Genomic DNA, 20,642 nt, shown 5'->3' on the forward strand with positions numbered 1-20,642 from the left:
AAGTTTTTAGAAGAATTTGTTTTTCTAATTCACACAATTTGAATTAGAAATATCTTATAAATAAAAATCATAAAATTAATTCTTCTAAAAACAAAATACTAGTTAAAAATAATTTTTTTAAAATATGGTTATTGTAAGGATCTAGAAATTAACCTCCCTATAGTAGAAGTGGTATATTTTGAATGATACATGAATATTTTATTATTAAAATGAAAAGAACATATAAATAGAAAATTCAATTATTCCGGTTTCATTTCAAAAGAACCACCATCTCTCTAGGAGTTCCCTTTCTCCTTTCCTCTCCATTCTCTCTAAGGTTCTGACATTCTCACTCATCATTTTAACGATCGGAGTCCGCCATTAGACTTCTGGTAGCGAAGACTACAAGATTGTATGATAAAAATCTCTAATAGAGTAAGTTCATTTTTGCTATTTTCTTTTAGTCAAATTTTGAACTCGTAGGTTTGTCTCAATCTAGGTTTTTTGCATGTGACTCTTTTAGCTTTAGGACTAATTTGTGTTAGTTCATAGTCTTAGTGATATAGTTAGATTGTTGATTGGAATTTTGTGGTGCAGGTTAAACTACTCTTAAGCTTTTGGTAAAATTAGAGCTCTTAGTGAGCATTTGCTCAAGTAAAGGTAAGAGAAGCTAGTTTAAATTGCCAATAGAATCCTAGGCTAGAAGATATGAATGTAAAGGTGACGTGGTCACCAGTCTCAAATTTTATTGCAGGATTTCTTGTTTTTTAGTACATTGGAATTTGTTTGAGATTGAAATGTGAAATTGTAGACATAGTAGATGTTATAAAATGTATGAGTTTGGAATTGAATGAGTTAATGAATGTATTTGAATAGTTGATGAATTAATTCAAATGAATTGCTTGACGACAAAGCAGCAGAAGTATCAATGGCAGAATGAATAGGTGAATTTAAAATAGTTAAAGCGGGTAGCATAGTAGGAGATAGTTTGCTGCTTCTTTGATTTCCATGATATTGGGGAGTCTCCTAAGTAGATGGAATATCCAGTGACAAATTTGCGTGTTGTAGGACATGTTGCCCAGTCAGAGTCACTAAAGCCACATATGTGAAGTGAGCTAGTATGAGAAAAATATAGTCATTCACCAGGGGTGCAGGTAAGGCAAAAGACTATGATGTAAGTTGAATCCCCTTTACATCTTGTTCTTTAGAACAAAAAAAACTCTGAAAAAATGTCAGTAGTAATCATATTATTGGCTTGGGATGTCCTATTGGTGAATTTGTAGTCAGGAGAGAACCCATGCTTTTTGTAATAGTGTGACTACCGTTAAGACTATGGAGACTAGGGTTTTCAATAGACATTGCCTAAGAGATTTTGAAACCCAATCAAGATTTTGAAAGAGAACAGAAAATATAACCAAGAATAGCAAAAGGGAAAATAAAGATCAGACAGAAGCGCACCAGAGCTCTTCATTTGATATTACATAGTCAATGAAGATGAATATTCTTTGTTTAATGTGGTGCTTCAATGGAGCGCACGTAATCACAATGATGAAAGGGAGATTCTGATAAACCCTAATTGCAAATGAAAAAAGACAATGATTCAAGTGTAAAAGAGAGAAAAACAGAGAAAAGAAAATACATAAATTTTTTATTCACTTGTATATTAGAGAGTAAAATACATGGTGTATATATAAAAAAAATACTAAGACCTAGCTGAAAGAGAAAATTAAAGTTAGGTCAAATAAACAAAGTCCAATAACTTGAAACAGAAAAAAAATATATATATTAACAATTGTCAATTTCTTTTGTAACTTTGAATTTTTTAAGTTGGATTCCTATTTGATATCATTGTTGAACTTAAACAGTGTCTTTTTTATTTTTATTTCAAAAATATAAAATTGTGTCGTGTTCATATCTAATAAAATTTAGATTATTTAGGTTGATTTTTTTTTATATATTTTATCAACATGTTTGAAAATAGAATAATTGATAAAAATAAAATAAAATAAAATATCTCTTTAGCATTAATAAATAATTACAAGTTTTTTTATCTTTTAAATAGAAACAAATTGCAAATTGATATTCGAAATCTGAAACACAAATTTTGTATGTAAATTTTTATTTATAATATAAGAGAAATAAAATAATATATTACATGCTCTAATTCATCTCCAAAACGAAGGTCATACAAAAGTCCAATGTTTTAATATAAATTTGTCTATTTTTTTATATATAACTTCAATTTCATTTACTTTAGAATCATGCATAATATTTTTTTCTATGTAATTATATAACTCTACTGATAAAAGGTTGGCCAAATATGAGACTTTCTATATTCAAATAACATAACAAGTCAATTATAAAAGTTTGCAAGAAAAATAAACAAATAAATAAAAATCATTACTTACATTTACATATCGTGATACATATTCATATATGGAATTTCGTAATATTTTTCAGACTTCAAATCATAATCATCACTATACAATACAATATTTTGCAATTGTATAGAATTTGACCAACAATGTTTTAGTGTTAAAAAATAACTGTGTAAATATGGAATGATAGAATGAATAAACATGTAATTATATATAGATTATTAACATAGTTAACATTTGCAATTGCAACACAAAACATAATAATCCATATATTGTATACTAATTGCAATAATAAGATACATTACATTTCATTAATACACACTAAAATTGTTAAGATTAGTTTAGTTAAATTTGATAAGGTTCTTATACAATTTAATTTTGTCATATTGTTTAGCAAAAGATATATATATATATATATATATATATATATATATATATATATATATGCGTGTCTTCTTGTATAAAAGTTTGACATTTAATTTTTTAATTTTCTACTAAGACTAATTTGTCTACAATAGTCATCTTTGCAGCGTTTCAACTCAATATAAATAAATAATATTCACTTATCTTCTTTATTTATTTAAATATGTTTTAAGGAAGTTAGTTACGGTAATTATGTATTATCTTCTTTATTGATTTAGATACGTTTTAAGAGAGTTAGTTACATCATCAATTATGTTGTATCTTCTTTATTTATTTAGATAAGTTTTAAGAAAGTTAGTTATGGTAATTATGTAGTTTCTTCTTTAAATGTGTAACTATTTTATCATTTTTACAAATTTTATCATTTATTTATTTTCCTTAGCTTATTATTATATTTTTTACTTTTACTTATTTTACCAATTCATTATTGTGTTAATGTTAAAAAAAAGATACAGCTCCAAACAATGATGATATGATTATAAGATTGCTTTATTACTTTTAATATGTTATTATTTTATTAAAAATACAATACATTAATAAAATATATAAAAAAAATTGTATGACAGATTCATGAAAGTTAATGGTAAATATGTAGTTATTATTTTTTAAATATATACTATTTAAAAAAAATCGAGACCTAAAACTATGTAAAGTTTATTTTTCTTCTCTAATTGTATATTGAGTTAAAATAATAAAGGAACATTAGACTTGTGCGTATCGTCGTTGGGCACACACCACCATGGAGCTTGACATCCGTTCACTCCTCAACTCCGCCACCTCCGCTACCTCCGGTTCCTCCTCCGACACCGACGACGAAGCTCCCCACCGCACCATCGATGATATTCTCAACGACTGTGACACTTCATCTTCCTCAACCTCTCCACCTTCCTCTCCATCTCACTCCCTCTCTTCACTCCCCAATTCCCATCCTCAAAACCCCACTCTTCAACCAAAACCACTCCAACCCGCACTCGATTCAATTTCTCGGTTCAAACCAGCCGAATTCGCTGACCGCACACGCGTTTCGCGCCCGTTCTCTTCTCTATTACAAGGCGTGCGGTCCAATGCGAAGCCGGGCGCCGCGCTCGCGGCGGCTGCAGCGGCGTCTCGATCCGTTCCTACGCCGCACGCGGCGGCGATCATTTCCAGGAGGAAATCTGCGGCAGCAATCAGCACCGAGTTGAGTTCGATCGTTGCCGCCGGCGACGATTATTCCGATGTTACTTCCAAAGGCGAATTGGGCGAGCCTAGCGAGAAATACGATCCTGTGCCGCGGAAAATCGAGACTCAGTCTGGTGAAAGTGCTTCTGTTAACAGCGAACGTGTTGATAGTGATGCAGAAATTGCCAATGATTTGAAGGCTGGTAGTGCCGCTGACAATCTGGTGCATAGTGATACTGATAATGACAATGGTGATGGTGATGGTGATGGAAATGGCTATTGCAATGATTCTTCTATAGTGAGTGAGGAGAATAGGAATTTAGATGAGGTTGACGGTGATCATGGGAAGGATATTAATTCTGCACCGTTTGATGAAGACAATGATGATCGTGACTTGGATGGGAATGATGGTGCTGATGGGAGAATCACAGCTACGGATTCTGCTGTGGAAACAGAAGAAACGGTGAATAATGGTGGCAGTACTGTGGAAAATGTTAAGAATGAGATGAGTGGCGGCGGTAGTGACGAGGGTAGTTCATTGGGTGATGTTTCAGAGCTAGTGGAAGAGAGGCTTGAGGAATTGGAAAGCAGAAGGGCTGCTAAGAGAGCAGAGAAGAAACGAGAGTCTTCAATGAAACCACTTGAATTGGCTGAAGAACTGGAGAAGAAGCGAGCTTCAACTGGTTTGCATCTGGAAGAGGGTGCTGCTGCCCAGCCAATGAGACTCGAGGGCGTTCGAAGAGGGTCCACGACGTTGGGATACTTTGATGTTGATGCTGATAATGCAGTCACCAGGGCAATTTCGTCCCAAACATTCAGGCGTGAGCAAGGCTCTGGTCGAGCCTTGGCAGTTCATGCTAATTATATTGCAGTAGGAATGTCAAAAGGGCTCATTGTTGTCTTTCCCAGTAAATATTCCATTCATCATGCTGACAACTCTGATGGAAAGGTTGCTTCCGATTTAATCAAACTCTTGATCTAGCTCAAGTTCAATGCTCAATTAATTATTGAAATTTAATTTACATCCTTGCCTGCAAACATATACCCAGTCTGATATATTAAGCAATAAAAATAATGTAGTTCTTAGAATTTGAGTTTAGTGCTTAATTTAACTTCTCAAAACTGGTGAGACTTATTACACCATTCACATCTTTTACCAGTGTTGTTAATTAGCCGCTATAAAACTCATTGGATTTGCAGACTTGATCCTGTCCGCTTCTGATCCATGATAGATCTTGATATGATCTTCAAATTTAGACTTAGGCTTAATTCAGCTCCAAACAAACTTATAAGGTGAAGAGCCTTATAAGCATTACTTAGGTCATGTCACTAAGGCAATGTAGGACTAAACATATCCCCCATTCCTAGTACTATGATTATGAAGGTTCTGGAGGCTTCAGTGAAGACAGACCGATGAGGCTGCAATTAAGGCCTGTCAGGAGTACCACAATTAAGATGACTTTCCAATAGTAATAGTATGTTTGTTGCTATCTTTTAACTTGATTAGTTTTTCTTTTAGATTTCACATTAAAAGCACATTCTATCAGATTGGACTGAAATATCTGAGGAATGAGAGAAAAATATGGAAATGCAAAGGATTTTTTTTTTTTTTTATAAAAATAAGGGATTAAACTACCTCACAAGAAAAAAACCCGCCTCCCCAACGCATATGTACACATTATTAATGGTGTAGTATTAAGACACTCTTTAAATGATTACTAGACAATGACAAATCAGTAATGCTGATACTTATAATTTCAAGCATTTATGTGATTAACTTTTGGTATCAGCTCTAACATCATTTATCAATATATGCTGTTTACTTGTTAGATGTTGATGCTTGCTGTACAAGGTGATCGGTTGCGTGCTCCAGTGACATCCATGTCTTTCAATCAACAAGGAGACCTTCTTTTAGCTGGTTATGGTGATGGTCATCTAACCCTGTGGGATGTACAGAAAGGGGTTGTGGCAAAAGTTATTAGTGGCGAGCATACAGCCCCCGTAGTACATACCTTATTTTTGGGACAAGATCCTCAGAATACTCGTCAATTTAAAGCAGTTACTGGTGATTGTAAGGGTCTGGTTCTCTTGCACATTATCTCAGTTGTTCCTTTGTTTAGTAGATTCTCCATCAAAACTCAGGTATATAACATTTTTCGTTATAAAGGGGACCTGTGAATTAATTCAATATCCACGCATCTCACATTTCTCCTATGTTTAACTTGGGTTAATCTTGTAGTGTCTTCTTGATGGGCAAAGTACAGGCTTGGTGCTTTCGGCTTCACCACTCCTTTTCGATGACTTCAGTGGAAGTGCTTCTCCTTTTTCTCAGGGAAACACCCCAGCCCCAGCCAGCAGTATAAGCAGCATGATGGGTGTTGTTGGCGGAGATGCAGGTTGGAAACTCTTCAATGAATCGTCTTCTTTGGTGGAAGAAGGTGTGGTTGTATTTGTAACCCATCAAACTGCATTGGTGGTATGGAAATCTGATGTTTGTTCTGGTTCAATGTTCCTATTTTGCCGTCATTTTTCCTTCATCTGTTCAGACTTCTTTGTTGTAGGTACGTCTGACCCCTACATTGCATGTCTATGCTCAACTCTCTAGGCCAGACGGGGTTCGGGAGGGGTCTATGCCATATACTGCATGGAAATACATGACACAAACACATAGTTCTACTGGTACTGATTCATCTATCACAAACTATAATTGATGTTGACCTTTTTCTAAATAGTTATTGCTCTTGTAGAAAATATGTCTGCAGAAGCTATTGAAAGAGTTTCATTGCTTGCAATTGCTTGGGAACGTAAGGTTCTGGTTGCAAAGTTGGTCAAATCAGAACTAAAAGTATATGGAAGATGGTCTCTCGAAGGTGCGGCTATAGGTCTAGCGTGGTTGGATGATCAGGTATTACATCATCTTCTGTGCCTGGATATATTTGGCCACTTTTTTGTGTGTGGGTGTACGTCTTGTTTTCTTTCACACTTCCTTTTGTATCTCTTTGCTTCTTTGCTATAAGGGTAGTTAAAAGATATTTTCTTGCTCAGATGCTGGAAGTTCAAACTTCAAGTGGACAACTGTATTTATTTTCCAAGGATGGAACTGTGATTCACCAAACAAGTATTGCCGTAGATGGCATTGGAGGAGATGATCTAGTCTCTTATCATACTCACTTCAATAATGTATTTGGAAATCCTGAGAAAGCTTATCATAACTCTCTTGCTGTAAGAGGAGCTTCTATTTATATACTTGGTCCAACACATCTTCTTATTTCTCGTCTTCTACCTTGGAAAGAGCGTATTTCTGTTTTGCGGAAAGCAGGTGACTGGATGGGTGCCTTGAACATGGCAATGACTCTTTATGATGGCCATGCTCATGGGGTTATTGACCTTCCTAGAACCTTGGATGCCGTACATGAGGCCATAATGCCCTTCTTGGTGGAGTTGCTTACATCATATGTTGATGAAGTGTTCTCCTATATTTCAGTGGCATTCTGCAATCAAATTGGTAAAGTGGACCAATCCAATGATTCAAATAGTAGAAGCAATTCAGTGCATTGTGAGATAAAGGAGCAATACACCCGTGTTGGTGGGGTTGCTGTTGAATTTTGTTGTCATATCAAACGGATGGACATTCTTTTTGATGAAATTTTCTCCAAGTTCGTGGCTGTTCAACAGCGAGGTAACTCGTTGTCTTAGCATTGTGTAGTATATTGTTAAGAGGGCATCTCTTTTCATCTCAGTTCTTGTTTTGATCCTTTTCAGCACCGGCATCAATTATTTCTTTTGGTTAACAATTTAGTTTGGTTTTATAATGCAGAGTGAAAAAAACTAATTCATTGTAAATTTGTAATTTAATGTTGATAAAAGTTCATTCTTTACAAATCAAAAACGAAAGCGTAATCATAGAACATCTAATATATTTTGTTATTCTAAATTTTCTCTCTTCATGATTGAAACGGATGCTTTGTATTTTAAAATATATAAAAACTGAAAGTATTTATTCTTTGTATAATCTTCTTCCTCTGGCAATTAGTGTAATCTATTGTGAGCTAATTAATGATATCTCAGTAAAATATTCATGATCACATGGCATAAAATATTTTGTTGAAAACCATATCCTCAAAGTAAAACCATTAAAAAGGTATTGTATCTAGCAATACCTCTAAGACTTGATCTATTCTATATCTGGTTAATGTTCTTATTTTGCGCTTCTATTTATCTTATTCTTACTTAGCCAAACCATCTTAGATGCAATTCTACATATATTTCTCAATGGTTCAATCTGTGTTACTCCCACTTTCTCTTTGATGCGTTTATTTGTGATCATAGCCAATGCATTCTCTCCTTTGGAACATCAAGCTTATGCTCTTATTGGCACTTTACTTCCCAAATGCCAAACATTAAGTCGTAAACAAAGATCTTAAAAGAATCATAAAAGGAAATTAATTGAATATTCATTTGAAATTATTGCATTGTCGTCAACAGTTTAATTCTCGTACTTTTCTTTGATTAATGGTTGCATGGTTAAATGGATATTGTACTAAAGCTATTTTTCACAATTGATTATTGAGATTACTTGCACCAGGAAAGATGAATAGTTTGTGTGAACACTCTTACATTATTAATGCAGTCTTTTCCAACTTCAAATGGATAACAGTACAAATACTTAATAATTTTTTCCAGAAACATTTTTGGAGCTTCTGGAGCCATATATTTTGAAGGATATGCTTGGATCTCTACCTCCTGAGGTATTGGATTATGTCAAGCTTTTTTGACACTGATGCTACATTATCTATATTACTTTTTGACTTTCAAATTTATATTCTCGATTGTTAGTTCTTACAGTATTATTTTCCATTTTATGTTTTTCCCACTTTTTTCTAGATTATGCAAGAACTGGTAGAGTATTATAGTACCAAAGGGTGGTTACAGCGGGTTGAGCAATGTGTACTTCATATGGATATATCATCCTTGGATTTTAATCAGGTTCTTGTTAGATCTTCTGAAGCGTGTTTTCTTGCCATTAATTTTTTATTGGCATAACTGTCAAATGGTTAATTTGATACCTTTTTAGGTTGTCAGATTATGCCGGGAGCATGGACTTTATAGTGCCCTGGTGTATGTCTTCAATAAAGGATTAGATGATTTTAGGGCACCTCTGGAGGAGCTGTTTGCTGTATTACAAAATAGCCAAAAGGAAAGTGCTACAGCACTTGGGTATGTTTCCTTTCTCCTTATTATTCCAGTATCCTATTTTTCTTTCTCCATATCCATGTATTATTTGTGAATTCTAAATCATGGCAAAAGGCATTATGGATTTGTAAAAATTTTGGATTTTGTTTGTCTTCTCAAGTTAAAAAATATGCCAACTCACTGGAGAATGCCGATATGATGAGTGTAACTATAGTAAGAGAACAAACTGAGATGGTGGCAGTGCTAGTAACCTAATAAATAATGGGAATCTCTCTAATGCATTCCTAGTCCCACTAATCTAAATTCCCATGGAAAAGATAAAGAAAAAAGAAAAAAAATACCAATTCTAATTCACCGGTATCCAATAATTACAAAATACAGAAAATGTACTTGAATCTGAATGAATTTATAACTATGTGCAACCTTTATATCCATTGACCTTATTTGGCTCCGGTTCTGATCTTGCATTAAGCCTTTATAAACAATTTCTAGACATTAATTTTAATAAAAAATTGAATTGATTGCAATTTCTTCATGGCAGTCTCTATATAGTGTGTACAAGAAAACGGATGACAGTTTATACACTAAGAAGAATTTAGAGAAACTGAGAATTGCAAGAGAAGAAAGATTTAAGTTAATGATTTTATGAATCCCTCAACAGATAGCTCAGCTATTTATAGTGCAGAGATTAGAAGCAGCTTTTGTAACTGTCTGTAACTGAAATGACACATTAGATAACTAACTACATCTGGCAAAGACTAATCTATGACTTACAATAGAAGCTGAAACACTTAAAAGCTAATAGACAATCACATGAGGGTGAGTGCTGTCAGCAGCTTAGAACTCTGATTTGTATCTTAGATTGCAGAACTGGGACTTTGAAAGAGGCTTGGTGAGGACATGAGTAACTTACTCTTGAGCAGGAACATGATCCACAGTGAGAATTGAGAACCTTCTCCTGGTCAAAGAAAATATGTAGCTGTGTGTTTGGTCTGAATATTTTAGGAGAAGGATGGGAAGATTCAAGAGTGACAAAAGTGAGTGTCTATTTAGTAACTGTTGGAGATTTCACATCAACTAGAGATATAGCCAAAATATAGTATGTAAGTAGTTACAAACATCACCTTACAAGCTGATTTTGTAAGATTGAATTAGGCTTTGTAAGATAGAATTAGAATCTATTCTAACAAGGTTTGTTAGGTCTATCATATCACTCGCTATCATATTGCTAGCAAACCACCCACAAATGTCTAGTCCTATGCACGAGATGTCTAGTTCTCAGTGTTACGTTGAAGATTTCATAATCACTAGAGATATGACCAAATTATATTATGTAAAGAATGCAAACCTTGCCTTGAAAGTCATTTTGTAAAGTTGAATTAAACTTAAAACTAACTTTCTAAGAATAAGAGAAGTGAGAGCTTGGATAACTAACTTCAGCTGGCATAACTAACTATGGCTGACAAAGACTAATCTACTGCTTACAATAGAAGCTGAAACACTGAAGCTAATACACAATTCACTTACGCTAGTGAAAATTCTCAGTATTTTCTGATCTCATTAAAAGTTTTTAAATATGTATTTTTTCCCTTCTGTCTCTCCTTTTAACAGGTATAGAATGCTGGTTTATCTCAAGTACTGCTTTACAGGTCTTCCGTTTCCACCAGGTAATATTTTTCCCAGTACTTTATAATCTTTTTTTTTTATTTCCTTTTCTACTATAAAAATATTCCAATAATACTACAAAATAGTCATTCATCTGTTGCATATAATTGTAGGCCGTGGAACTATTCCTCCCACACGCTTACCTTCTCTTAGAAGAGAACTTGTGGAGTTTTTGTTAAAGGACTCCTGTACTTCGAAATCTCAGACAACTTCAGACTTTGTGTCCAGAAGACCCCAATCAAATCTTTATCTTCTCTTAAAGTTAGACACTGAAGCTACGTTAGATGTTCTCAGATGTGCTTTTATGGAAGATGAAATTTCAAATGCCTGCTCATCTTCACCGGATTCAACCAATAAATCTTTAGAGGAAGCAAAAAAAGAAGATAATGCCATTGAAACTCAAGATGCTTTGGTCCAGAACACAATTGATGCTCTCATTCAAATAATTGATATGAATATTGTTCAGAATGATACAACCTTTAGTAGTTGTGAAGATGGGTTGATAGAAGAGTGGCCTTCCAAGGACATAGGTTATCTATTTGAGTTCATTGCATATTATGTTGCTCTCCAAAGATCTAAAATTTCAAAGGGTGTGCTATGTCAGATATTGGAATATTTGACATCTAGTAGTCACTTGTCTACCAATATTTCTGTTCATGGTCCAACTCCAAAAAATAGAGAGAAGCAAGTACTAGCACTTTTGGAAGTACTTCCTAAGTCAGACTGGGATCCGTCATTTGTGCTAGATTTATGTGAAAGAGCCAAATATCATCAGGTAGGTATATTGTTAATTTTGACAATACTGTCTTCAGAAGCACAGTGATACCAAATATACACTTTTTATCTGATTGAGTAATTTTACCCACCTTTTTTTTTAGGTTTGTGGATTGATCCATAGTTTCAAACATGAATATGTGGCTGCATTGGATAGTTATATGAAAGATGTAGATGAGCCTATTCATACCTTCTCCTTTATTAATAAAGCATTATCACAGTTGACTGACAATGACCTTGTAGCATTTCGATCAGCAGTCATACTGCGAATTCCTGCATTGGTTGAACTTAGCAGGTAATCCTCTTTATTAGATTTACTCTAATTGGTTGGATTCTTTGCAGGTTATGCAGCAATTATGATTTTTATATTTCAATTTATGTAACCGATCATCTTAATTTACATTTACTCTATTTGGTTGCCTTTAGGGAGGGTGCCTTCCATGTGGTTATCAGTCATTTTAGCGAAGAAAGTTCCCATATCATAACTGAACTTCACTCTCATCCAAGAAGCCTTTTTCTTTATTTAAAGACACTCATTGAGCTTCACTTATTTGGCACCCTAGACTTGTCTAATTTGAGAAAGGATGACACTATGAATCCCCTTAACGGAAGGCAGGTTAAGGATCACCCTGAAGGAGTCAGAGATTACTTAGAGAATATATCCAATTTCCCCAAGTACATGCGGGAAAAACCAATTCATGTGCCTGATGATCGTATTGAGCTTTACCTTGAGGTGAGCTTTTGTACCAATGCCTTTGCATGCGAGGACTATTTTCATTTTTTAATTTTGTTCTTTTTGCCATCTAGAACTGACTGTTAATGTGGTTAGTGGTTACTTTTTTCTATCTCTTAAAACTTCATGTCTCATGGGATTGGAGATACAGGCATCATTTCTCTTTTATTTATTTATTTACTTGGTGTTTATCATTTACATCTGTTTTAAATTGTTTTTCTGTATTGAGGGAATTCATTGCTGTAATTGTAGCAGGAACTTAGTTTTTTTCTTCTCATTATTTAATATTGCAGTTATTATGCAAATACGAAGGTCATTCAGTTCTGAAGTTTCTGGAAATGTTTGATAGCTATAGAGTTGAACATTGTTTACGTCTCTGTCAAGAATATGGCATTATAGATGCAACTGCATTCTTATTAGAAAGGGTTGGCGATGTTGGTAAAGCTCTTTCACTTACACTTTCTGATCTAAATGATAAATTCGTTGAGCTTGATGCTGCTGTGGAAGCTGTAGTTTTAAACCATCGCAGAGTTGGTTCTTCCCGTGTGGAAGTATTCGACACTATTTTAAGAACAAAGGAGGTTTGTCTATCTATTCCTGAAATTATAACATTTTAATGAAGCTCCAAAGATGCAAGTATGCTTTGATTGGTGTACTTGTATGTTTGTATCTATTTGGTGACCTAATACTTTTATTGGTTACTAATCCAATAGGGAAGTGACATCCACAATTTATTGCGTGCCTGTATTGGTCTGTGTCAACGGAACACCCCTCGTCTAAATCCTGAGGAGTCAGAAGCACATTGGTTTAAATTACTTGACTCGTGAGTTTGATATCAATCTAATTTTCCTTCATTTCATTTTTTTATTTACTAATTTGTTTGAGCCTTAATTACTTGAGTCCTCCCCCCCCCCCCAAATAATTTAGAATTAGGCTTAAAATATAGTATATAAGTAGAGAGCAACCTCATTTAGTAAAATTGAGTTAGGTTTCAACTGAAAGTCTGAAATGTGGATGTCTACTTTTTCAATTTTCTTGCTTGCGAAATCCAGTTCTCAGTGAGCGAGGTAGGTTGGAAATTCTACGTTGACTGAGGTATGACCAGAATATAGTATAGAAAGCACAGCTCTTTTTTTAGTTTTACCCATAAAAAGAAGAGAACATCAGTGCTTTGTTTTTTCATTGTTGTGACAGTATAGGTTTTCTTTTTAATGTCAAAATGGGTAAAACAAGAAGACTTTTTTACCGTAAGGTGACAGATTTCTATGGTTGTACTACGTAATAATCAAATGAATTAAATGTCTGAAGAACAGGCTCTCCTAAATTTGTGTTCCTGACATTTGGAAAATTTCTATGTTAATTACCATTTTCCTTTGATTGAAATTCAGGTTTTGTGACCCATTGGTCGATTCAAATGATGGAGCATATGAGAGTGAAAATTATTTTGGAGTGCTAGCTGGATCGGCAGATTCACAACAGAACAAGGACACCTATAAAAGCAGCTGGAAAATTTCAAAGTCCCGAAATGGCCATATATTGAGAAAATTGCTATCACAGTTCATTAAAGAGATTGTAGAGGGAATGATTGGTTTTGTTCACCTTCCGACAATCATGTCTAAACTTCTGTCTGATAATGGTAGTCAAGAATTTGGTGATTTTAAACTTACAATATTGGGAATGCTGGGAACATATGGCTTTGAAAGAAGAATTCTGGTAAGGTTAACTTGTTCAAATTTTGTCTGTTTATATTTTTAATTTCACTGGTCAAGATTTTTGAAGTGTATTATTCTTCATACTATCCAATTAAAATTGATTGATTGAAGTTTTAAATAGTCTAGTCAAAAAGTGCTGTAAGAAACACAACAAGATTCATTCAAGCTAAGTTCTTACTCTATAATCTTTTTGTATTTGTTAAATTCTTTGGGAGATAAAATTTTGTTCTAAACTTGCTCCCGTACATGATCTTTACTTTGATGTATTGTTTCTCTGGATGTGTTAACTAGTGACATTTCTGAGAACAAAGTGAACTTTCTTAAGAAGACATGTAAAAATAACTTCAATATAAATTGATTGACAAATAACCGTTCTTCTTTCTAGACAGGGAAAGATAATTTTGAATTTCCTCTTCATCCTTAAGGGGTTTTATGCATTGTCTTGTGTCTGTTCTCATGTTGCTACTTCTGCACTTAGGATGCTGCCAAATCGTTAATAGAAGATGATTCGTTTTATACAATGAGTTTACTCAAGAAAGGGGCCTCCCATGGATATGCTCCCAGGAGTCTCGTGTGCTGTATTTGTAATTGCCTTCTTACAAAGAACTCTGGTAGCTCTGGAATTCGGATTTTCAACTGTGGCCATGCAATTCATCTCCAATGTGAAGTTTCGGAAATTGAGGCACCAAGCAAAGGATCTTCGTCGGGATGCCCTCTATGCATGCCTAACAACAAATTCCAGCAGTCCCGAAACAAATCAATCTTTGCAATGAATGGCTTGGTCAATAAATTCTCATCAAAGCGCCAGTATCCCCATGGAAGTACCATCCATCCTCGTGACAGTGATTTGACAGAGAATATGTATGGACAACAACATATATCACGGGTAAATGTTAATCAAATCTCTGTATAATCCCATCAATATAATGGCCTTGTACAACTTCCATCACATTTATATTGAATCTTCTTCTGCAGTTTGAGATCTTGAGCAACCTGCAGAAAAATCAGAGATTTATGCAAATAGAAAACTTGCCTCAGTTGAAGCTTGCCCCGCCTGCTGTGTACCATGAAAAGGTAAGTAAAGTTGCAAACTTTCTTACCGGCGAAAGTAGCAATAATTCTTCTGCTATTGAGAAACAAAGTCGAAACAAGCAAAACCGGGAGCTAAGAGTTAAGGGTTCATCAATTAGATTTCCTTTGAAATCAAGTATATTTGGTGAGTAATGTTATTTAAGAAAGGAAATTATGGTTTCTCTTTAGTAATGCCTAATTCTGACACAAGGGAAAACTTGTCTGCAGGCAAGGAGAAGACAAATAAGAGGTGACTAACTTTTTTTAGAAAAGGCAACAGTGTAGGCAGAGAGAGATCAAGCACTAACAACTGTACAGACTAACAATATATATCTTCAGTCTAGTTCAACCCATTCTTATTCTTTTATATTTTATTTCTCTCCTTAATGTATATTTTACTACCTGTTCTATCTGTTTTTATTATACACAAAGTTCTGTATGTACGTGTACAAATAGAAAAGCCATTTTAGTGAGTTTGAGATATTGTAATCCTACCATGAGCAGACATCCTCCTCTTTTCTCTTTCCTTTTCCCTCTTTTTTTCTGCTCTGTTGATTTGTTTTCTTCCTCCTCTCTCTCTCTCTCTTTTTAAACAAGCATCATTCATTTTCTTTCCCGCACCATGTAGTTTTTATATTGGTGATGATTATTCAGCCTGAGTTTCACATGAACAAAATGTCCTAAAATGCTCAAGTTGTGTGATATTTTTTTTTCTTAGAAGCATCGAGGTATATATATACACACACACTGGTACTTTGACCCTTTTTGAAGGGAGTTTAACATTCATTAATAAAAACAATTTTACATTATATAAAAATATCACAGTAATATATACAAATACCATAAAACTAAATATATTATTTTTTGAGTAAAATAAACTTGTGTATATAATAATGAGCACAAAGTTGTGGTATGGTAAAAGAAATGTTGTATTAGAGGTTATGAAATATTAGATGTTATATTTTATAACTTAATTGTTTCACTTTTTTTCAATTTATACATTTAATTTATTTATATAGTCATGTGAATGTGTTTTTATATTTGAATATGTTAAATTTTGATTCTGCAGTATCTTTATGTTTGTAGAAGACATTATTTTGTAGTATACGGTGGAGAAAAAAACTTTATTTTACAATTTTTTAATTTAATTTTATTTCAAACAGTTTAAAAAACTAATTCATTAATATTTTACAATATTGATTAGAAGAAATAAATCAAAAGATAATGACAATCTTTTTATTATATTATTGATTAGAAGAAATAAATCAAAGATAATGACAATCTTTTTTTTCCAAATGTAAGATACTAAAACAGAATATATTATAAAAAAATAACGTACTAGTATAGAATTCAAGTAATTAAAAAGAAGTGAAATAAAATAAATTAAAAGAATGATAGTAGTTATTACTAAAAAAAATCTTAAATAATTTTTAATAAATATATATATATATATATATATATATATATAATTATTTGTCAAAATATTTTTAGACAACATTTTTGAAAAACTAAAGTTGATGATTTAAATAACTTTTATAATTAATTAAATTTTTCAAAAAGAAAAATTGGTAAAATATTTTTGGTAAAGAAAATTTAAATTTTCTTATTTAGTTTTATAAAAATAATTTTAATATTTGTGTATTGTAAGTAGTATATTTTGTTTGTTAAATTTAATTTAAATTTCACTTTCTATTTTATTTTATTTTTTTCTTCACAAAAAATGTTGTATATAATGGGGCAAAATTAGGAGCAACTTGCAATTCGAAATTGTAGGTAGTTTAAGTATCGTGTATACTTACGGAATATAAATAGTAAAGACGTAATATTTTGAGGAATTTGTATTCTGCTTCTATAATTTATCCTATATGTTCATAAATTCATATTATTAAACACATGATAAATGTTTATTTGCAAAAAATGCTCCAGGCATAAAATATTTATAATATTCTGCTTCTAATAACTATGAATTTTTTGGGTAAAACATAATGAAGAAATATTGTAAAAATAATGTAAAATTAAAGGGCCCAACCGGGTTCGAACCGGTGACCTCTTGATCTGCAGTCAAATGCTCTACCACTGAGCTATGGACCCATTGGTTGTTAACTAAAGACATAACATTATATAGATATATTCATATGATTTAACAACTTTAAGCTTTTATAACAGTGTCGCTCTTCTAGGTCAAGGTTTAGGGTTTAATTTTATAAATCACATTATGTCTAAATTAAAAATCCTCCATATTTATTTCTTAACAATTTTTCTACTGATTGAACTAAAAGTTGTCACACGATTGCGTCATTTAAAATTGAGGGATTTAATAGTAAGACTAAATTGAATAAAATAAATAAATGGTGGACTAAAAAATAATTAATCCAAACAAAATGAGGTTCACCGGTATTTTCGAATAATATTAACACCTATTTTTCAAAAATCCTAAAAAAATCTTTCTTTTATTTTAAAAGTAATATATTATCATTTTTTTTTACATTACACATGCTCCTTCTAAGTTTTAAAAATAATATTCCACATACATAAATCTCATAAGAAAGACCATTCTAACAATGAAATAAACATAGGTCCAAGAATACTTCGAACAAATAAAGGTAAAGATGTGTCATTATAATTTACTCAACAAATAAACTTGAATCTTTTACCAAGCATATTTTCACAATAACTTTTACTTTTAGACACGTACGGTAAGAAAATATTAAAAATAATTGACTTCTTACTATTCAAAGATCAATTTAACTCCATAACAATGCTTTGATATTACTCATTGCAATTTGAAATACAAGAAAAATATAATAGAATGAATCCATATTTTGCTGAACTGTTGCAGTAATAGGGTCCCCACAAATATGCCTCAGCTATACACACTAGAAATCTTTCTCCATGTGAAAAACCAAAATTGCTGCCATTGTTATGCAGACAATGAAGCTTCAGTTAAAGGTTCGGTCCTCTCAACACCCTCTTTAACTATTAGTGTTCGACCATAGAATTCCTGCAAGAAAGATCAAACTAAGCAACAAACAGTAACAAAAATGAAACAAAATCATAAAGTGGTGGAAGAAGATTTTACTGTTCCATTGAGAGACATTGCTGCATCACGTTCCGCCTCTGATTGAAAGGAGAGAAAGGCATAGGCTCGGTTTTTCCCTTGTTTAAAATCAAACAGTACTCTAAGACTAACTATATTTCCAAATCTGCTAAACAGATCTCTCAACAGTTCAGGTCTGATGTTCTTAGGAAGATTGCCAACATACAACTTATGAGAAGATTCATAGTATAAGATTCTCTTGATGGAAGAGTTCACTTTATTAAAACCCCTCCTTTTAGAATTCACCTCAATTGAAAATCTAACCCTCATTTCGCGCCCACCAACATCCTTCACTCAAAAACAGAAAAAATCAAAATCAAACAGGTAGGGCATATTGATTCTAATACAAGCAAGGGAGAGACAGTTTCACAATACTAACTGATCCATCCAACGTAGCAACTGCACTTCTTGCTGAGTACATAGATCCCAGTGTCACGTAACCACACCCCTTACTTTCATTACTCTCATCATCCCGACAAACCTGAAGTAAAACAATGGTATAATATTAAGAAGTCGACTTTAAACCTTTATAAAACCGAGTATAAGATTTGGATCTACTTATATATATGTAGCACAGACACAAACACTTCTACGACACGGACACGCACACAGAAATACGTAAAATCTCTAAAATGTAGGACACGGGACACGGAACACGGATCTATATATTATATAATTATGAATGATATAAATTGACAATAAAGATTTATGTGCACAAGTATGTTCCAGATTATTTTTTGGAATAGAAATATGTTTTTCATGACTGGTTCACAAGGATTTGTTTCTTATTTTTATAATCATAATAAAAATATATACAATAAGTCTGAGTTTTTAGAAAATTAATGTATTTTTTTTTTTAAAATTGTGTTAGAACCGTAATAGAATTGTCAAAAATCTAATAAATACTTTTTGAATTAGACACTTTACGGATACATATTCTACAAGTGTCATACAAGTGTTGGTGTCCGATATCAGATACCGACATATCATTTAAGAAGAGTCATATCATTTAAGAAGAGTCTCCGAACTTCTTATTATATACTATGAAATGTTATTATATCAATTCCGCTTTTGATCTCCAACATAGAACACAATAAAGACAAAAACCTAATGATTCCAAATTCTCAGACATAATACTCACCATCATTCCTGAATTCTTGATTCAGAATTCAGATTATAATGATAAAGACTTGAAACTTTGCTTTATAATACAAATCTTGTAACCTATTACAATTCTTCCCTGTGTTACACTTGTCGGACACTCCTAATTAGGTGTTTGATTACAAGATTATATTTTGCTAGCTAGACACTTGGACAAAATTAAAACATATAATGCATATTTAAAAAAGAAAAATTTGCTATTTATGGTGTATAATGCAACAAAAATAATAAGTGAAGAACCAAATGGAAGAACCTGTGGAAGTGTGAACCCAGCATATCAATAATGAGAAGAACATAAAAATAGCTTTATTCACAATTTAAAAACACCACCTTATTTCATGTTTCGGAAAACGCTGTAAAAGAAAACTGAAGTTAGAAACAGCATTTTTTAATTATTTTCCTTCGGATGATACATAAACTAAAATTAAAAACAATTTTTTTTCCTGAATAAATTGTACGAGCTAATGAAAAAACAGAAATTGAAATTGAAGAAAGAAAAGAAAGAGAAGCTAAGAGGGTAACCTCCACAGCTAGAATGGTCCCATATGGCCTGAACATGTCAAGCAAGTAAGCTGCATCACAGCTTCTGGGGAGGTTGCACACGTACACTTCACACGATTTTCCAAGCTTTTCGTTATCTTCTTCGCCCCCAAAAACATCACCTTTTTTAGGGTAAACAGATTCTTCTCCATAAATCCTTTCTTCAACCACCTCCCTAGTTTTCCTCAGCGGAGAGAAAGAAGAAGACGATGAAGAAGGTTCTAGAGATGTACGGGAACGCCTTGGAAGCCCGAAATGTAAAACGAATCGTTTCACTTGCGGTTTGTACAGTTTGAAGGGTAGCAAAGAAGAAGAAGAAGAAGATGAAAAAGAAGAGGGTGTAACAAAGGTGTGAATGGTGTGTGGCATTTTTTTTGGTTTTGCTTTTATCCACACAAAAGGAAAGGGTGAGAAGTTCAGTAGATAGAAGAACAGAGGATAACAAATTAAAGTTATATAAAATATACAGAATGAAAACTAAAATCTAATTTGAAATTTTGATTTAATTGAAAAAAACAATGTTTTTTTAGTGATAATTTATGAATATTTTATATGTACCTATTGAATTAAAATATTAAATGTTATTTAGGTTTAAATATGTTAGTGATTCTTTTATCATTTTAGTTTATTGCCATTTCATCAGACATACACTACTACTATCAGGTAGCATCAGATATTACACTGACATAACTTATGTTATTACTTAAAAAGTTTAATATCCGAAATTTAAAATAATAAAATTTTATAGAAATTTT

General features: G+C 32.8%; 2 protein-coding genes and 1 non-coding gene across 3 annotated transcripts; 1 reads left to right on the forward strand and 2 right to left on the reverse strand.

Moving 5' to 3' along the window:
• Positions 1–3,453: 3,453 nt before the first annotated feature.
• Positions 3,454–15,581, forward strand: LOC137818303 (uncharacterized). Its single transcript, XM_068621635.1, has 19 exons — positions 3,454–4,890; positions 5,772–6,083; positions 6,181–6,417; positions 6,503–6,620; positions 6,689–6,846; positions 6,987–7,620; positions 8,625–8,689; positions 8,826–8,927; positions 9,016–9,158; positions 10,746–10,801; positions 10,913–11,574; positions 11,678–11,868; positions 12,000–12,306; positions 12,600–12,887; positions 13,020–13,129; positions 13,695–14,019; positions 14,497–14,904; positions 14,994–15,234; positions 15,318–15,581. Exons 1-19 carry the CDS (start codon positions 3,520–3,522, stop codon positions 15,341–15,343), a joined length of 5,754 nt encoding a protein of 1,917 aa, XP_068477736.1. The 5' UTR covers positions 3,454–3,519; the 3' UTR covers positions 15,344–15,581.
• A 1,527-nt stretch (positions 15,582–17,108) lies between these two features.
• TRNAC-GCA (transfer RNA cysteine (anticodon GCA)) lies at positions 17,109–17,180 on the reverse strand. Its single transcript has one exon. It is a non-coding gene; the product is annotated as a tRNA-Cys (tRNA).
• A 652-nt stretch (positions 17,181–17,832) lies between these two features.
• Positions 17,833–20,335, reverse strand: LOC137818937 (28 kDa ribonucleoprotein, chloroplastic). The gene is made up of 4 exons (XM_068622600.1): positions 19,870–20,335; positions 18,566–18,667; positions 18,169–18,474; positions 17,833–18,090 (listed from the first exon to the last, which is right to left on the reverse strand). The coding sequence occupies exons 1-4, from the start codon at positions 20,254–20,256 to the stop codon at positions 18,010–18,012; spliced, it is 876 nt and encodes a 291-aa protein (XP_068478701.1). The 5' UTR covers positions 20,257–20,335; the 3' UTR covers positions 17,833–18,009.
• Positions 20,336–20,642: the final 307 nt, after the last annotated feature.

This window comes from Phaseolus vulgaris, chromosome 10, assembly GCF_000499845.2.
Source record: "Phaseolus vulgaris cultivar G19833 chromosome 10, P. vulgaris v2.0, whole genome shotgun sequence".
In the NCBI taxonomy this organism is placed as follows: Eukaryota; Viridiplantae; Streptophyta; class Magnoliopsida; order Fabales; family Fabaceae; genus Phaseolus; species Phaseolus vulgaris.